The 19930-nt window shown below is 42.5% G+C and overlaps 1 protein-coding gene across 4 annotated transcripts in view; it reads left to right on the top strand.

Annotated features, from left to right (window-relative positions):
* Positions 1-18584, top strand: part of ndst1b (N-deacetylase/N-sulfotransferase (heparan glucosaminyl) 1b) — a 70579-nt gene extending 51995 nt beyond the window's left edge. For all 4 annotated transcript variants that reach the window (XM_047805556.1, XM_047805553.1, XM_027153379.2 and 1 more), the window contains 12 exons: positions 1332-1419; positions 2579-2733; positions 3142-3327; positions 6224-6352; positions 6507-6689; positions 7996-8092; positions 8835-8958; positions 10364-10538; positions 11554-11724; positions 12202-12311; positions 13546-13648; positions 15526-18584. In XM_047805556.1, the coding sequence (XP_047661512.1) occupies positions 1332-1419; positions 2579-2733; positions 3142-3327; positions 6224-6352; positions 6507-6689; positions 7996-8092; positions 8835-8958; positions 10364-10538; positions 11554-11724; positions 12202-12311; positions 13546-13648; positions 15526-15645 (1641 nt within the window). In that variant the 3' untranslated portion in view covers positions 15646-18584. The remainder of the gene's footprint in view (positions 1-1331; positions 1420-2578; positions 2734-3141; positions 3328-6223; positions 6353-6506; positions 6690-7995; positions 8093-8834; positions 8959-10363; positions 10539-11553; positions 11725-12201; positions 12312-13545; positions 13649-15525) is intronic.
* The last annotated feature ends 1346 nt before the right edge of the window (positions 18585-19930 follow it).

Below are 19930 nucleotides of genomic sequence, written 5' to 3'. Positions count from 1 at the left end.
GCAAACTCCACACGCACAAGGCGGAGGCGGGAATCGAACCCCGACCCTGGAGGTGTGAGGCGAACGTGCTAACCACTAAGCCACCGTGCCCCCTCCACTTACTAAAATATAATTAATATTATTTTATTGCTTTTGTATTAGTTGTTTGAAGAGTAAAAAACAAATTGGTCGGTCTTAACGCAAATTTACAACCGGCAAGTCGGTCGGACTTAAAGCAAAAATAAAAAATTTGAGTCTGTCCTAAATTGACAGGGTCGGTCGGGTTACGGCAGACAAGCATATTTTTAAGGATGGCCTATCGGCAAATTAATTCGATTTCCTCTTTTACTCGTCGGCTGTTACTCTGCGCTGTCGTTGCTACCGGTGACAGAAACTCCGATACTACGCCAACGTTAAGCAACCAATCGTAAAGCACCAAAAACGAGTTGCCTCCAGCTGCTTTCACATCACAAGGCTTTTTGGCCGAGTTCGATTTCAACAGCATAACAAACAAAATTCTGATTTTTTTTTTTTTGCCAGCCAGTTTCCTTTTCCAATAAAATCAATTCCGAGGCCCTTTCAGTACAGATTTCTGTTGTGAACTCAATTCAGCTAACTCACATATCCGGCACACTATTATTCTGGCTTTTTATTGGCCCCATGGAGCTTTTTAGTCTTGAACACAATCGTTTACTTTTGTTATTTGTAGATGTTTACGATTTCCTGAGGTTTGGAACAAACCTTTTAAATTCGATTAGCCGGTCGAGCCGACTAACGTCTAGAACGACTCAGCGATGAATACTACCATATACGATATCGGTGGTTTATTTGATTTTTTTTTTTTTTAAATAAATCACAGAGCCCTGAGAGAACCCAAACTCCACTATTAGAACCACAGACTGAGATCGCACAAGCCTTGAACCCGCTGTAATGACAGCTTGTCAGCTGTTGTCAGCTGTAATGATTAGGGTGAGAAGTGTAAAAGCCAGATGCCTAGCCTTTTCTTTGTGCCGTCATTACTGCCATTTTTTTCTCCCCCAACTGAATTAGCTGCTGTTGACTTGCTGCTGACACGAGATAATGACGCCAGTGATGTGTGCATGCACAGTGAAGTACAGAAAAATAAACACACATCCCAGTCTTCTCAGCAGCCCTGTCTTGGATATGCCTCGGTTTTAGGTTTGCATTTGAAATCTTGGACTTGGGCCATTTGTAAGCTTATGGTTTTGACAGTCAAATATAGGACCACCCTGATAAAAGAGGCTAGATTACAAATGTGTGTGTTTATCTTCAGGGTTCGGAAAGTCTGTGCGTGTTAGATGATTGTAAATCCTTTCTCGTTTATCCTTCAGGCCCTACTGGAGACACAGTACGAGCTCCGAACTCATGTTCCCAACTTCACCTTCAACTTGGGCTTCTCTGGGAAATTCTTTCACGCCGGTAAGTTCAGCCGTCTCAGTCGTCATCTAAAGACCTATTAATGCTTTATAATTTGCCCAGTATTGTCATTTCCGTTGTCTTTCCGGTCGTCCAGGCAGTAAAATGAAAAAACGGCCTTTTTGCGATTTAAAAAAAACAACGCATTATATAATGACATCATCTCTCTCCTGCTGTCACAAATGTTTTGCTTAGTCTTGACCATCAAGGTGATGCCTATGTCACTTCCCTAAGCTACACCCCAAACCCATGTACCCTGAACAAAATGTGTGACGCTCTATCCTATACGGACATTTAATAATCTAAACGATATCCATGAGATGACGCCTGTTGTCAAATCTTTCTTCCTCTACAACATTCGTCTATTCGTATAACGTCTTACAGCCTTAGATGAGCCAAAAGTTTATGGACACCTGACCATCACGAACATATGGGCCTATTGAAGATCCCATTCCAGATGTTGTTCTACTTTTTGCTGTTATCTTGGCCTCCACTGTTCTGGGAAAACATTCCATCAGACAGTATGGCTGTGGGGATTTTTGCTAGTGAGATCAGACACCGATGTCAGGTGTTGGAGACCTCTAGCATTGACACTGAGCATCGTCAGAGTCAGGGCTCAGTGCAGGATACTTGAGTTCTTCTACACCGAACTTAACACACCGTGTCTTCGTGGAGCTCGCTCCGTGCTCAGGCGCATTGTCATGCTGGAGCAGGTTTGAGCCTCCCAAGTTCCAGTGAAGGAATTTGTAGACAGATCTGTACTTCTGACTTGCTTATAAGTGTCCATACAGTCAGGTGTCCATATACTTTTCTCCGTATAGTGTATCATACCAGATTTGAGGGTTATAAATTTCTCAGATCATCTTTATAGAGCAGCATGTGTATTATGCATCTCGCCAGCTCTGTAAGGATTTAAGACTTTTAAAGTACGGTCCAGTCGCACGCTCTGAGAATAATCCATTATTAAAAGCTGTTCCAACTCGCAAGCTTATAGATTTAATATGAAGACGGTACTTTTTGTCCCATCGGAAGAAAACGTTGCGAGGAATCTTGAAGATTTTGGCGCATCACCGACCGAATGTAACCGCACAGACTTACTCAGATGGAAACCACCGAATCCAGGAATGTTTATGTGGATGCACATGTGTTTCCTCTTCCTCAGGCACTGATGAGGAAGATCTGGGAGACGACCTGCTCCTTTCTTACAGTAAAGAATTCTGGTGGTTTCCGCACATGTGGAGCCACATGCAGCCACATCTCTTCCACAACCAGTCGGTGCTGGCCGAACAGATGCTGCTCAACCGCAAGTTTGCAGAGGTGAGGCAGAAAATAGGAAGCCTTCAGTGTAGGCAATACGTTAGGGCCTTTCTTTTTTTTTTCTTTCTTCACAGTGTAAATTACACCTTTGATCAGTTCAGATCAAATGAACATCTGTTGTAATTATTGTAATTCTTAAACAAGGCGTTTTGCCTTGAAAATCTCAACTCTGATAGTAATTTTAGGGCTTGCTATAATCCCAGTGAGCATAAAGGACACACACTCACTTTTATCACTGGGAGATCACTCCTGATCTGTGAGAACACTCCTTGTCTGTCTTCTCTGACTACTACATCTCTATCTCTCTCTCTCTCATTCTCTCTCTCTCTCTCTCTCTCTCTCTCTCTCTCTCTCTCTCTCTCTCTCTCTCTCTCTCTCTCTCTCATTTTTCCTCTTCCTCACACACAGGAACATGGCATACCCACAAACATGGGTTATGCTGTGGCTCCGCACCACTCGGGTGTCTACCCCATCCATATGCAGCTCTACGAGGCCTGGAAGAAGGTGTGGGGCATCAAGGTGACCAGCACCGAGGAATATCCGCATCTCAAACCTGCACGTTTCCGCAGGGGCTTCATCCACAGCGGCATCAGCGTAAGAACGCTTTCCTTCCCACACAGACCTCTATACACCTCCCAGGTCACACTATCACTGAGTGGAGTCTATAGATATGGCCAGGGTGCAAATATGTGCATATGGCTTCTCTTTGTTGTACACAAACTGCCTCGGCGCTAATGCTGCCTACACATTCGAATAAATATCGTGTATGGTAATGTGCTACTAAGATCAGCATCTCTGTTTCAGAGGTTTCTTCTATCTCTCTTAGTGTTTGGAATGCTAATATGATAGTTAACCTAAAAATAAATAAATAAATACATACATACATACAATAGCACAGTCACATTTGAATTAAAATGTCCAGGAAAATTATTTAAAAACAATTACTCCATCTAATTAAAGGTGGGGTCTCCGTTGTTTGAAAGCCAATGTTGACATTTGAAATCACCAAAACAAACATGCCCCAAACCCAAATGGGTCCCACCCCTGTTTTGATAGCTCCACCCCACACATACACCAGACAAGTATAACCCAAGTATAACCAAGTATTATGGCGGAACCTGTTGGGGCAGCTGACCGAGGGTATATTTTTATCGATAAATGAACTCTGTGAGTAATATTATGGTAATACAAACGTAATACAAAAAGCTCCGTTTCACGCGGAAGACGTTTCAGTGGAAAGCTGATCCTATATTAACACGTCCTACTTCTTGCCTTATCTTAAGTCTTTCTTCGCTTTCTTTCTTTGTTTTTATCCTCTATGTAAATGTTAAAACCGCTTTCTGCTAATGTCACACATGCGCACTGAACACTCTTTCCGCCCATATTGACAAGTCACGCCCCTTTCTGCTCATTGGCTACACTTTAGTTTTGTTTTTGTTTTTTGGCGGCCCAACAAAGTTTTCTGAAGCATTTCTCAAACAACGGAGACCCCACCTTTAAGTGCTTTCCAAATTGTTCCACCCACAGAGGTGCGTCAAACATGGCTTAAGTGTGTATTTAGCTGGTTTTATTTCTCTTTCTTTAGTTGATTGGGGGGGGGGTTTAAATAAATTTAAATAAAATAAATTAAAAAAATTATTAAAAAAATTTCTAAAAATAATTTAAATAAAATTTCATTTTATTTAATCTGAGACCAGAAAAAAATGACCTGACACCAATTCACCGGTTTCCTATGAATATTTCACACCAGCATATTAACCTCGGCATTAATATCACCGTGAGAACATCACGCTCCGCTGCCACACATAAAACAAAGGAGTTTTATAGTTACAGCTGCTTTTGAGCTTTCAGAAAAATAGTTAAACCCTATCGCCGCTCTCTCTGTGTGGAAATACGTCATTGCCGTTCCAGCGCAGGATAAAAAGACGGTCGAAGACGCAGCGCGGCGAAAAAGGCCACATCTACTATTGCTTTCTAATTGTTCAGCGCTACAATAGACAGCGAGCTGCTCACTATTTGACTTGCAGATTAGTCGAATAACCTTTAGGAGAATCTTCTGGGGAGACGCTCCACTTTGTTTGAAAAAGGTTTCAAAAATATTATGTCTGTCTCTCGCTCTTTGTTTAGACCTGCGTTCAGATGCATCCATTTAGCACAGACATCCTTTAATCCCAAGATGCTGTTTAACTGACCAGGGCTGCCAACAAACACACACACACACACACACACACACACACACACACACACATTCTTTCTTTCTTTTTGAGGCACTTTCATTGACTTGCATAGGGTCTAGCCTCAGTAAAGGAAAGGATTTTTCTTTATTTTCATCATAAAAGCTCCTGATATTATCAGATGAATAGAACTACTCAAAATGGGGGGGGGGGGTAAAACCAATAAATATCAGTGTTAAACCTTTATCACGATCAACATATACATATCTGACGCTTCGAGGCATAAAAATCCTACACACGAGCCCAATCACGGAGATGTAATATTCTGTCCTTTTCTGTACGTCGTATATTATCGGCTTAAAGCAAAGTAAAACCAACCATGCACTTTTATAACCTCCTTCCCTTTAACTCCCTCTCGGGATACTAACATGAAATAAAAGAAGAACCAGACAGTTTGGGTTTTTTTTTTTTTCCCTCGCTGCCTGAGCCTCATTTCTCGGTTAGACTAAATGAGGGTCATCAAAGTGAGAGCTAGATTTATTTAATTATAAAAAAAAAAAATTCTAATTTTACACAGGGGCAAATGTATGTTGTGATTTGCCTCACCTCAGCGCTACAAGTCGTCCATGTACAAGTGCAAGATCCACAGACTATAAATTCTGATAATTTGCTGTAGTAATGATGTAATTTGCTGATGTAATCGGTGTCGTTGTGGGTTTCACAATTTGTGAAAATCTCCAACAATTTAAAAAAAAAAAGAAAGAAAGAAAGAAATCTGTATGGATAATGAACTAGAACGTAGAAGAACAATTCCAGGAGCAAAATGCTTCAGCCAATTTATTTTATTTTATTTATTTATTTATTTTTATTTAAGACAGAGTAATAAAGTTTGATTCGTTGGCAGATTTTTTTTAATGGGTATCGTAGTGTTTGCTCACCGTTGTTTAAACCCGAGTCTAACTCAGGTCTCTGTAGATTATCTCTAATGGAGCAGTTTCAGCTCCATTTATTATGCTGAAACATTTTTCTAGGCTGAGGTCACTTAGTTTCCACTTGGATTCCAGTGCAGCCCAGCACAGTGTTTAAATGCTACTGCACGTTGTGGCTGACCGAATACGTTTTTCCACTCAAATTTGTCACGGTGAATATAGGATACAGAAGCAAGCGGACTTTTTACGGCTCACGTTACAAGGGTTTGCTCGAATCTCTACGTTCCGAGATCTTTTGAAACTGGAGTGTTTTAACCTATCGTTTTGAGGTGGATGAATTTTTCCCTCCAGCCTTCGTGTTGTTTATTGTGTTTATCCACTCCTCAGGTGTTGCCCAGACAAACGTGCGGTCTCTTCACACACACCATTTTCTACAACGAGTACCCCGGAAGCCCCAAGGAGCTGGACAAACTCATCAACGGAGGAGAGCTGTTCCTCACCGTGCTCCTCAACCCTGTAAGCTGTGTGTTTATTTTATTTATTTATTTATTTATTTATTTTGCTGACTGAACGGCGAGCCAGCCGAAAATTAATCCCATAGTAATATGCAGAACGTACCAGTTTGCATTCAGGGATTGTGTTGTAACTTGTACTTCGTTTCGGAATCCAGATCAGCATCTTTATGACCCACCTCTCCAACTATGGCAACGACCGCCTGGGCCTGTATACGTTTAAGAACCTGGTGAAGTTCGTCCAGACGTGGACCAACCTGAAGCTGCAGACGCTACCACCCGTGCCACTGGCGCAGAAATACTTCCAGATCTTTCCTGAGGAAAGAGACCCAATCTGGCAGGTGAGGGTACAACATGTCTAATGAGATGCAAAAGTGTGTTTAAGTAGAGATTCTTCAGAAAGGATACTCTGCTTGTATACATGTTATGTGTGTGTGTGTGTGTGTGTGTGTGTGTGTGTGTGTGTGTGTAACATGCATATGTCCTCGTGTATCAAAGCAGAACCAGCTTTCCGTGTTCAAAACCTACTAAAATCGTATCTTTCGAGCTGCCAGAATTATCGAAACCAAACTCGTATCTCTTTCCGTCTCTTGCTGCTTCTCCTGTCGTTCGGTTTATCCTCCTCTTTATTTCTGCCCGACTCCCTCTGTCTGACTGTCACATTTTCTTCCTCCCTCAGAGAAATATACAGACTGCGACTTAGAGCCCTAAATCCTTTATTTTGATCCTCCTTGTTTCCTGTCAAGGTTGAGATCCCGTCCTTTCACTCCGGGCTCCGGCGTTCCGGAGATTCCCTCTGACTGCGAATAATGTCTTTTCATGTGTACTTGCTCTCCCAGAAAGTCCACACAATACTTTTTGTCGTCGAACGCTACGACCGCTCAGAGTCCGCACGCCACGGAGCGATCTCGATTATCGCAATTATCTCGATCCCCCCCCCCCCCCAAAAGGTTACATGACTCATTAATCTGCACAATTCCGTCCAGATGTGCACACCTCAGCTGTGAGTGACTTCAGGTCAAGCTTGTGGATCACTGGAGATTATGGCTCCTGTCCACCTGTGACGAACGAGAGCCTCGAAACATCTGCCTTGAAAATAAGATGCCTTAGAAGTTAGGAGGAAAGTTTATAGCATACGCTTTTGGGTGTTGAAACTTGTAAAAAGCGATTTTATTTATTTATTTATTTATTTTTAATACCTTTGTACACCACGCTACTGGCTGGAATTTATTTTTCCTTAATTATTAAACGAGTCTGTTCCTATTCCTACAGGCTGGTTTAATTAGATGTTATTTCGAACCCACAGTCGAACCACTGCCCGGTTTCTCCACACTCTGGCTGTGAGCGTGCTATTAGCTCAGGGAGTTTGGGGGAGGAGGGAGCGGTTTTATTTAGCTTAATAAAGCAAGATGGTCTGTTTAACAGCAATAACTCTGCAGGCTTGCTCTGTGATATATTGACGTTTAATAGCAGTCCTTCCCCTGCCGAATACGTGGCGCAAAAGGATTTAAATGGCACCGTTCGCGATTGTAAATGTGCCTGCGTGTGCATGAGTTATGCCTCGTGGTGGCTTGCGGTTTGAATAGTCGAGCTCGTGCAGTCTGAGTCCGTAACTGTAAATCTGTAAATTCGCCGTCTCTCCGACAGGACCCCTGTGAGGACAAAAGACATAAAGACATTTGGTCGAAGGAGAAAACCTGCGACCGCTTCCCTAAGCTGCTCATCATAGGCCCGCAGAAGACCGGTGAGTGTTTGTCGTTTCGCCCGCCGTCTGATCAGAAGCATGCAGTAGCGCCATCTAGCTGTCGTGGACACCTGAGAGTACTGAAGTGAAACAATGCTCCAACTGTTCTCTGTTTATTTTTAACACCGTGTTACAGCCCTGCACCTGTAAATCGGTGGATACAACCTCTTCTACTTGGTCTAGAGCCGCTCCCAGCAGTTTTGTAGTATTCATGTACCGCATTAGTACAGGCGGTCAGTGCTCTGACTTTATTTATTTATTTATTTATTTATCTATCTATCTATCTATCTATCTATCTATCTATCTATCTATCTATCTATCTATCTATTTATTTATTTATTTGTAGCTGCTGCTTTCACAATCACAGCAGTAAATAGGGATCCCAGGTTTATTACATTTTAACCTCTGATCAAGCTTCTAAACCATTAGGTGATAAAATGGCAACGTAAATCTTTTCACTAAACGCTGGATTAAGGATATGGGCTTTTATAATACATGTTGTAATTACTCCAGCGCTTGGACCTGTCCGTTAGTGAGCGGCTCTGAACTGCACCAAAGGTATTAAGACTAGTGTTTGACCAAAGCATATTAATATGCTGTAGTTTACCTGAATGTAAAAAGGATCTCAGTTGGTCTTTAGGGTTGGGTTAAAGAAAAGAAAAAGAAAAAGACCTTATAAATAAATATTCTTTTATAATAAATAAACTTTAATATGAAGTCTTTTGATCTGACTTGTTTCCAGGAACGACAGCACTCTATCTGTTTCTGGGAATGCATCCTGACCTGACCAGTAATTATCCCAGCAAGGAGACTTTTGAGGAGATCCAGTTCTTCAATGGTCGTAATTATCACAAGGGCATTGACTGGTGTGTTTCTAGCGTCTCTCTCTCTCCCTCTCTCTCCCTCTCTCTCTCCCTCTCTCTCCCTCTCTGTCCCTCTCTCTCTCCCTCTCTCTATCTCTCTCTCCCCCCCCTCTCTCTATCTCTCTGTCTCTCTCTCTGTCTCTCTCTCTCCCTCTCTGTCCCTCTCCCTCTCTGTCCCTCTCCCTCCCTCTCTCTCTCTCCCTCTCCCTCCCTCTCTCTCTCTCCCTCTCCCTATCTCTCCCCCCCGTCTCTCTCTCCCTCTCCCTCTCTGTCCCTCTCTCCCTCTCCCTCTCTCTATCTCTCTCCCTCTCTCTCTCTCTCTCTCTCTCTCTCTCAATCGCACTCTCTCCCTCTCTCTCTCTCTCTCTCTCTCTCTCAATCGCACTCACTCACACTCTCTCTCATTATCACAGAATGTTTCTCCTCCCCCTCATTTTCAGCGTTCCTGCCTGCACTTTTTGAGGCAGCATGCATGAGTTAAGTTCAGTAGCCCCTGTAAACCACTATGAAATGCTCAGATAGGGAAACCTTGGCATCATCTGCAGTCTGGAGCATTAATCACAACCAAAACTGATGTTCCCTTAAATTGAGGAGAGATTACATGTTTGAAAACACACACACACTCGCACGCACACACACACTAGCATGCGCACACACTCTCACACACACTAGGGCACACACACACACTCTCTAGCACATACACACATACTCACTCTCTCTCACACACACACTCGCGCGCACACACACACTCGCGCGCACACACACACTAGCATGCACACACACACACTAGCATGCCCACACACTGTGTCACACAAACGCACACACTCTCTCACACACTCTCTAGCACATACACACATACTCACTCTCTCTCACACACACACACACTTGCGTGCACTCTCATGCGCGCACACACGCACACCCACTCACACATGCACACACACACTCTCTCTCACATGCTCACTCACGCACACACTCTCTCACATTTACACAAACACACTTTCTCACAGACTCTTGCATGCACACACTCACGCGCACACTCACACACACGCGCACACACTCTTGCATGCAACTCTTGCAACTCACACATGCACACACACACACACACACACATACTTTCTCACACCCCTTCCATGTGCACCCACTGTCACACACACATCCACACACACTCGCAGCTATGTAAGTGTAGCTATTAAGATCATAACAAGCAGCGAGCGTATAAGCTCATACCCGTCCTGTCTCAGTCTTTCACAGTCGGGCGTTTTGTGAGTAATTAGAAATGCTCAGTGTACCAGTCGTCGTTTACCACTCACTAGACTTCCATCCGTACACGTACTTACTTGAATCTGCTGCCGTTTTTCTTTCATTAACTCCTTTGTTTTAATCCGATCCCATGTATTTTCCCTCATAGGTATATGGAGTTTTTCCCTCTTCCCTCCAACACTAGCTCAGATTTCTACTTCGAGAAGAGTGCCAACTACTTTGACTCTGAAGTAGCAGCCCGTCGAGCTGCCGCGCTTCTTCCTAAAGCCAAGATCATCACCATCCTTATTAATCCCGCTGACCGAGCCTACTCCTGGTACCAGGTCAGTCTCTGAGCAGACAGAAAGTTTGCTTTAGCCTTATTGTTGCAGTGGAAATGATGGTCATCCTGCCCATTGAACCAGGAACATGAAAATAGTGCTTGTTGTTGGAGTGTTTGACATGATCAGCTACACTTTATGACCTCAAATTATTTGTCAATATGTTTATAATAGGGGGGTCACGGTGGCTTAGTGGTTAGCACGTTTGCCTCACACCTCCAGGGTTGGGGGTTCGATTCCCGCCTCCGCCTTGTGTATGTGGAGTTTGCATGTTCTCCCCATGCCTCGGGGGTTTCCTCCGGGTACTCCGGTTTCCTCCCCCGGTCCAAAGACATGCATGGTAGGTTGATTGGCATCTCTGGAAAATTGTCTGTAGTGTGTGAGTGAATGAGAGTGTGTGTGTGCCATGTGATGGGTTGGCACTCCGTCCAGGGTGTATCCTGACTCGATGCCCGATGACGCCTGAGATAGGCACAGGCTCCCCATGACCCGAGGTAGTTGGGATAAGCGGTGGAAAATGAATGAATGTTTATAATAATCCATATTGTTAGTATTCTTAACTTGGTTCAGTGATCCTCTTTCGCTCCTTAGATCTAGCGATCAGTAATAACACGCTAGTTGCCATCTTGAACATTGTTTAGGTCTCAAAATGCACGAATGACAGAAATCCTGTCATTCATTAGTTTACTATATGGCCAGAAGAAAGAACCGGAAATCAAAGACAGAAAATAGGAACAAAGGAAAAAGAAAGATGGAAAGTGTTACAAGACAGACCAGGAAAAAAAGACGGATAAATGAAAAAACAATCGAGGAAGGAATGAACGAACGAATTGAATTTAAGAACGAATAAAAAGGAAAGACAGAGAGAAAATGAAATTTTAAATGAAAGAAAGAGAGAAAGAATCAATGAAAGGAAGAAAGAATTAATGAAAGAAAGAAAAAGAAAGGTCCACATTCTGAGGTAAACAGTGTTTTTATCTTGTTTCTCAACCCCTTTGTTGTTTCTGCTCTGCTGCAGCACCAGAGAGCCCACGATGACCCTGTGGCCCAGAAATACACCTTTCATGATGTCATCACTGCTGGCCACGACGTCCCGATCAAACTGAAGGTGCTGCAGAATCGCTGCCTGCTTCCCGGCTTGTACGCCACACACCTGCAGCGATGGCTCAGCCACTATCATCCCAGCCAGGTGTGTGTATGCATGTGTGGGTGTGTATGTGTGGGTGTTTGTGGGGGTGTGTGTGTATGCATGTGTGTGTATGCATGTGTGGGTGTGTATGTGTGTGTGTGGGTGTGTGTGTGTATGTATGTGTGGGTGTGTGGTTGTGTGTGTGTATGTGTGTGTATGTATGTGTGTGGTTGTGGGTGTGTGTGTATGTATGTGTGTGTGGGTGTGTGGTTGTGTGTGTGTATGTGTGTGTATGTATGTGTGGGTGTGTGTGTGGGTGTGTGTGTGTATGTATGTGTGGGTGTGTGGTTGTGTGTGTGTATGTGTGTGGTTGTGGGTGTGTGTGTATGTATGTGTGTGTGGGTGTGTGGGTGTATGTATGTGTGGTTGTGTGTATGTATGTGTGTGGTTGTGTGTGTGTGTGTGTGTGTGTGTGTATGTATGTGTGGCTGATATAAGGTCTTATAAACGACCCCCTCCCACTCTCTCTGTGCTCAGATCCTGGTCCTGGACGGTCAGATGCTGAGGACGGAGCCGTCTGCAGTCATGGATAAGATCCAGAAGTTTCTTGGCCTCACAAACACTCTCAATTACCACAAAATCCTAGCGTGAGTGTCTTCATTTATCCGAGGGCTTCTTCCTGAACACGCTCCTCAACACACTCCTGCTTCCTTTCTGCCTTTCCTCTTTAATGATGCACAGTTACAGTGAGTGGAAGCCAGTGATTACTGAGTGATTGGTTACGGAGCCCTCGCTGTGTGCCCTCGATGTTTGGGTTTGATGTGTTTCAGGTTGTTCTTTTTATTGGTTTTGTGTTTTGTTTTGTTTTTTACATGCATTCATTCATCTGTCTCTTTTTATTTTCCATTCGGTTTAATTTCTTTTTTTTTGTTTTGTTCAACTCGCCTGTCTATTCTTCTTTCTCTTTTTGTATGTCTTTTCGTTTCGAATCTTTCTTCCATCTTCACTTTTTTTCTATTTCCCTCCATTTTTATTTTTATTATCCTTTCTTCTGTATGTCTTTGTCTGTCTGGATAGTTTGTTTTGATCTCCCTTCCTTCCTTCCTTCCTTCCATCCTTTAATCTTTGCTTTCTCTTTTTTAGATTTTTTTTTTGCTTCCTTTTTACCACTTTTCTCTTAGATTTTTTTTTCTTTACTTTCTTTTTAGTCTTTTTTTTAGATTTTTTTCCCCTTTTTGCAACTTTTTTCTTTAATTTTTTTCTTTACTTTCATAAGTGTTTGTCTTTCTTATTTCCTTTGATTTTCTGTCTTTCCGTTACTTTTTTCTCCCTCCCACCTGTTACTAATCTTTCTTTCATTTTATTTTCTTTGTTTTCTGCTCTGCTTGTCTGCGTATCCAAAGCAGTGCGTACATCTGCGTTTCTTTTCGTTTTCCTTTTCGTTTCTCTCTCTCTCTCTCTCTCTCTCTCTCTCCTTTCCTTTCTTCCTTTTTTTCTTTCTTTATGTATATCTTCATGTATATCTGCGTGTCCTTCTTTGCTTAGCTTTCATTCTTTCTTGGACTGGTCTTTTTTGTCTTCTCTTTCCTCTAATCTTCTCTCACTACCTCTACTCTGACTCACTCTCTCATCTCCCACTCTGCCTTTTTTTTTTTTTTTTTTTTAATTCTTTCATGCCTGACCACATAATCACTACACCAGGCTCATAAGCAGCAACATCTGTTCGTCCCATCCCCCCGTGGACAATAGGCCTGGTTTGTCCCGTGTTTGTTTCTGCAAACAGACCTGGCTGTACACCATCTGTCTGCCATACTCTCAGGCTGATGTGGAAACCTGTTCATCTCAGTCCTGCTGACCCGCCTCCATTTTGTTTCTCCGTAGGTTCGATCCGAAGAAGGGATTCTGGTGCCAGCTGCTGGACGGGGGGAAGACAAAATGCCTGGGGAAGAGCAAAGGAAGAAAATATCCTGACATGGACGTGGACGTGAGTGTCCGTGTATTAAAAAATCAGAAGCTTAGCTTTATTTATCTTTTAGATTGTTCTTTGCAGTTAGGTTTGGACTCCTGAGCCAGGTGAGTGTGATGGTTTAGGTGAGGACTGGCAGGGACCGTGTAGGGCACAGAGCAGCGCTGTGTTTCACTGAGGTCCTTGATGTCACCTCGAGGCATCTTGGCAGACAAGTCAAAGTTAATGAGGAGTTGAAGGGCATTCTGATGTGTCCTGCGTGCACCGCAGTGCTGTAAGTGACAGCACGCCTTCCAGCCAAAGCCGCGCACCGTCACATTCGATCCAAAAAACACACCCACTCTCGCGGCGCTTGGCTTCATCTCCACCTTCTTTCGAAATGAAGTCATCAAAAGCGTGTGCAGTGAACCTTGTGTTTTTATACGAACACATCGTTCCTGAGGGGTGGAGAATGGGGACGCAATATGATCTCAGTGACTTTGATAGGCTCTTTTGAATATTTCAAGAACTGATGAAATTCTCTAGAGAATTTTATGCACAGTAGTTGCTAGCGTTTAAAACAAACAAACAGGAAAACTGTTCTGATCTGTTGATGAGAGCGCTCGGAGTGGAACAGGCGGTGGAACAGGCGGTGTACCTTCCCACCTGCGTGCAAGATTGTCTTCCGGTCCGTCTGTCTCTCTGTCTGTCTGGCCGTTCGTCTCTGTATGTCTGCTTGTCTGTTTGTTTGTCCCATCGTCCAACCGTCTGTTTGTCCCTTTGTCCAACCGTCTGTCTGTTTGTCCAACCGTCTGTCTGTCTGTCTGTCTATTTCTCTGTCTGGCTCTCTCTTAGATAAGATGATTGGTTGATTGATTGATTGATTGCTTGTCCCACATGTCAGGGGCTCGGGACAGACTCTACAGATGTCCACAGCCTAATTCACTCAGATGACCCTTGAGTGAAGAATTCATGAACACGTAACAAACTAGTGCCCTTAGACTTTCATTACAAATAGATTTTGTCTCCTGACAGGAAAGCATGTGAGTCTTGAGACTTTGGTAACGACATACACAGCAGTTTCTACAGAGAAATATTAGCGTTAAACACACAGGACTGTTTTTCTCTAAATTATTCCACTGCAACTGGAGCATCAAACATGCTCTGTGCTACAAATCTCGCTTTCCATCCAAATGACACCAACGTAAATACACTCAAGTACATGAGCTTTAGCAGCCAGATGTTTGGGGGTTTTATCACTGTTTCATTTGCTCCTGAGCTCTAGATCATGTTAGTAACAGCTTAATAAACCAAAATGGCAACGAATTATTGTTATTATTGTTGTTATTGTTGTTGTTATTATTATTAGTAGTAGTAGTATTGTTATTAGTATTATTGTTGTTGTTATTATTGTTATTTTTATTATTGTTGTTGTTGTTGTTGTGACAGTGTGTGTGTGTGTGCATATGTGAGAGAGTGTGTGTGTGTGAGAGTGCGTGTGTGTTATAATAATAATAATAATAACAATAATAATAATAATAATGATGTTATTATTATAACGCACACACACTCACACTCACATATGCGCTCACACACACTGTCACACACACTTGTGTGCACACACATACACTCTCTCTTGCGCTCTCTCTCTCTCACACACACACTCTTGTGTAATAATAATATTATTATTATTATTGTTGTTGTTATTATTATAACTCACACACACACTCTCACACACTCTCTCACATATGCACTCACACACACACACACACACACTCTCTCTCGTGCTCTCTCTCTCACACACACACTTGTGTGCACACACTCTTGTGTAATAATAATATTATTACTGTTGTTGTTATAAACCTTTATCAGCTGTACTGCATGATGGTCTTAACGATTTTCCTCCTCTCTGACAGTCACGCCGTTTCCTACGAGAACACTACCGCGAGCACAACATCGAGCTGTCCAAGCTGCTGTACAAGATGGGTCAGCCGCTGCCGAGCTGGCTACGCGAGGAGCTGCTCCACAGCAGGTAGCTGGAAACACGGGTGCCGAGGGGCAAACACAAGCGACACGCTCACGCTCCTCCACGTGCTCCAGAGGAGACTCTACAGTACCTCTCCGATTTCCTCCGAATCAGCTCCAAGCAGCTGAATGAGGCAGAGCGGCCCACGGAGGCCACATTCTGGAGGTCAGGGCTGTGAGAGGAAAAGGAACCGAGAGGGGGGTAAAGGGCAAAGTGCGGCGCGACGGAGACACTGACGATACCCTTGCTTTGTCATTCTGTGAGAGAGCATGGGCACCAGGGATGTCTGTCTGTACACACACACACAAACACACACACACACACACAGACTGTGCTTTTCCTGTCTGTCTGTTAAGACACAGTTTTGGAAAAGACACAAGATACTTTTTTGTCGTCGTTGGAGGAACAGCACAACGGCGATCGAACACGAACCAGGAAGGAACCTTCAGCTCGGAATATTTTTCCCCTCCATCCAATAATTCATCCATCCATCCATTCATCCATTCTTTCACGCTCATATCATGTTGTGTTGTGAAACAGGAGCCAATCTTTTCCTGTCTTTGGTTCTGTTTATTTTTGTTTTTTTCCCCTCTTTAATAAAAAGCCCCCTCATTCCATTTCGTATTCGTATCGAGACAAAACATGACATTTAAACTAAAATCTATATATCACACATCTAGATATTTATGTTGGTGTTACAAGCTACACAAATTATGGTACTTAAGCAACAACAACAAATAATAAGCTACATCCAGAATAAATGTGAGTGTAAATATGGGCACGGACATGTACAGTACCTGGGATCTCGATATTTTGTGCAGTAAACGAATCCTCGCCTTAATTAAACCCCGATTCCTTTTCGCCACTCGACCCGAAGTGTTAGCACATGCTTAGAAATGATTCCAGGATGAACCAGTGTTCCGACTGTAAGAGTATTAACATCCTGGAACGTTAACTCGAATCAGAATAAGGTGTTTTTTTTTTTTTTAAATATAATATTACTTGTATTATTCGGCCCCCTTTGATTTGACGTCCTACGAATAGCTCAAGTCGGACCTTGAGACTTATCGGAGAATGTATCGCTTCCTTTGGCACATAAAGATGGTGGTTTTATAATGATTTTGTTCTGGAGTGACCGATTAATTCCACCCCTGAATGTAAGCACAGATTACGATACTTACAAGTTCCTCGTGTGCTCGTTTCTCGTGATGAAGTCGATGGAGCTGTTCTTCCAGCTGCGATTCAAATAACGAACAAAACCTCAACCCCTTTTTTATTATATTATTATTATTATTATTATTACCATCATCTCTCTTTTATATGGTGCTGATGTTATCAGTGGTGTATTTTAAACCATCCCCTTTAACCTCTCACGCTGTCGGCCGGACGATCACGTCTTCCGTATGCCTTCCGGTCGAAAGGGAAACCCGTTAATCCGTAAGCCGTTTGAGATCATTATCGAAATTGCACCGATTTCTGAACGTGTACATGGTGTAAATTCATCAGTTTGCCTACAGGACATGTAAATCTCCAGCGTGCAATGATATGGAGGTGTTGTTACGCTCTCACATCTCCCCGGGTTTTTAATCTGTATTCATGTGGGTTTCCTCCCAACTCTACGATACATTGGCTACGATAAATTACCTCCAGGAGTGAATAAGCTCGGGTTCGGTGCTTCCGGAATCCAGTACGACCCTAACAAGAATAAAGTGACAAATATAAATAAATAAACAAACAAATAAATAAATAACGGGATCAGTAATTAAGTTCAGAGTGAAGGAGTAAATCACCCTGATCGTGGTTTAACAACGTTTATTAACAGTGAGACATTCAGAACACAACGTTTTGCTCTGTCGATGCCAAGCTAGCGTCTCGTTTACCGCCGTTTCAGCTCGAGCTTCCTGATTTTCACCGAGACGTCACTGACACGATCGCCGAGTATGAGACAAGGAAGCCTGATTATTCCATTATATGGATTTTTTTTTATATGGATTTTTTTTTACTCTCTTGTGATGCTGGAGGAGATCTGCTGAGCTCCGAAAGATCAAATAATGATTTCAAATTAACTTGAAAATCTAGAATTATGAACAGTATTTGTTTTTGTTTTTTTCCTGTATTGCAAACCAAATATGTATGAAAACAGTTCTCCGAGAGTACGATGCCCAATAAGCACAATTTATTTGGTCGTCTTCTCGTTATTTTTTTTATTTATTTATTTTTTTTTGACCTACAGATTATAGAAAACGGTCGCTTTCCTCTCTTGCGGTCAAACGTACAATCCATCACGATGAAGGCTCTGTATGAATGAACATTCGAAGCATTCGCTGGAGATTTCTGTTCTTTTGTGTAATGCTATATAGAGGGCTCTTGTTTAAGCGCACACTGTCTGTAATACCGACCCACGCACCTTATACACACGCTCACTCTTCTCAACACAAACTTACACAACCGCCGTCATGCTGCTCAGATCTCCATCACGATGTTGACGATAATGCTTTGTTTTTGGGGTTTTTTTTTGGTTTTTTTTTTATTTCTAACTAATAACAATGCAATAATATATTTTACTGAGAAAGTCGGACGTTTTGCACCAAGCACAAACCCTGTGTTCTCTGTGTATAGAAAGAAAGAAAGAAAGGAGAGGAGAGAAGAGACGTTTTTCTTTTTTTTTCTTTCTTTTTTTTTTATTATTTTCCCTCCTTTTGGGTTCCATATTTCTGACCACACACAAACACAAAGTGGTTCCCATGAACTTCACACTGCCAATCTTGTGCTTTCTGTATTATAATGTAGGATATCAGTAGATAGTGATTGTAAATGAAAGAAACTGTAAGGTAAAAAAAAATAATCATCTGGACTGTACAATCAAACCTATCATTGTTAATATTTTTTATTGTTGGTAGCCAATATTTTTGTGATTAATTTGCAAATAAAGAAACCACTGTCTTTTTACGTTTTTGTGATTCTTTCGTCTCGTTTCTCACGAAGAGAAAGAGATTATGGAGAAGCCCGAGTGTATTCACAGTGCACGATACACACCGCCTCTGATCGTTTTTATTTATGACACAAATTTGCTGCTCAACCGGTGATCTGAAAACGATCCGTTTTGTTCGACCATCTTTTATACGCGTGAGGTTTAGCGGTTAGCACGTTGGTCTCACGTCTCCCAGGGTTTGGGGGTTTTGTCTGGGTTCTTCTGTTCCCTCCACCGGTCCAAAGTCATGCATGGTAGGTTGATTGGCATCTTTAAAGTGTGCATGTGAGCGTGTGATTTTCCCCTCCAAGGGGTTAGCATCCTTGTCTGTCCTCTGGTATAGACTTCAGGTTTACTGTGATGATGTAGGATATGTGGTACAAATGGGGGATGGATGGGATCTTACACACACACGCAGCTTTATAAATACATCTTATGTATTTGTAATCTATTTATAATTATACAATTACAGGACCATCTGAAGGGTCCATAAGTGAAAGCTTCCCTCAGTCAGGTTAATAATAGACAATAAAATGCATTTCCTTTACTACATTCAGATCTGTAAAGCTGAAAGATTATATTTATTATGTTTAGAAAGACCACTCAGAGCTGTACAGGCAGTTTAGACATACATTGAGCTTATTTTTAAGGTCACATATTTATTATATAAAGCTTTTGCTGTGACTGATTTGGATTGCATTTGCTATGAGCTGTGAACAGATGAAACCTTCAACCAAATAGACTTCAGGTTGAAATTAGAATATATTTGCTATTTACATAACTGCACTTTTTATTCATATACAGTAGTACACGATTTATTAATCAGACTATTCGGTGTCACCCAGATCAGGATGAGGTTCCCTTCTTCATTCTGGTTCCTTTCAAAGTCTTTTTCTTCTTATCGTCACATCTTGTTTGCTTGTTAGGGATAAGTTGATAAATTAATTATTCATTCATTCATTTTCTACCGCTTATCCGAACTTCTCGGGTCACGGGGAGCGTCATTGGGCATCGAGGCAGGATACACCCTGGACGGAGTGCCAACAGATCGCAGGGCACACACACTCTCATTCACTCACACACACACACACTACGGACAATTTTCAAGAGACGCCAATCAACCTACCATGCATGTCTTTGGACCGGGGGAGGAAACCGGAGTACCCGGAGGAAACCCCTGAGGCACAGGGAGAACATGCAAACTCCACACACACAAGGTGGAGGCGGGAATCGAACCCCCAACCCTGGAGGTGTGAGGCAAACGTGCTAACCACTAAGCCACCGTGCGCCCCTATAAGTTAATTAATGGCATAACATTTTTAAT

This window comes from Tachysurus fulvidraco, chromosome 21, assembly GCF_022655615.1.
Source record: "Tachysurus fulvidraco isolate hzauxx_2018 chromosome 21, HZAU_PFXX_2.0, whole genome shotgun sequence".
In the NCBI taxonomy this organism is placed as follows: domain Eukaryota; kingdom Metazoa; phylum Chordata; class Actinopteri; order Siluriformes; family Bagridae; genus Tachysurus; species Tachysurus fulvidraco.
Note: the sequence above shows the minus strand (reverse complement) of the source record. Positions and strands in the feature narration are given on the sequence as shown.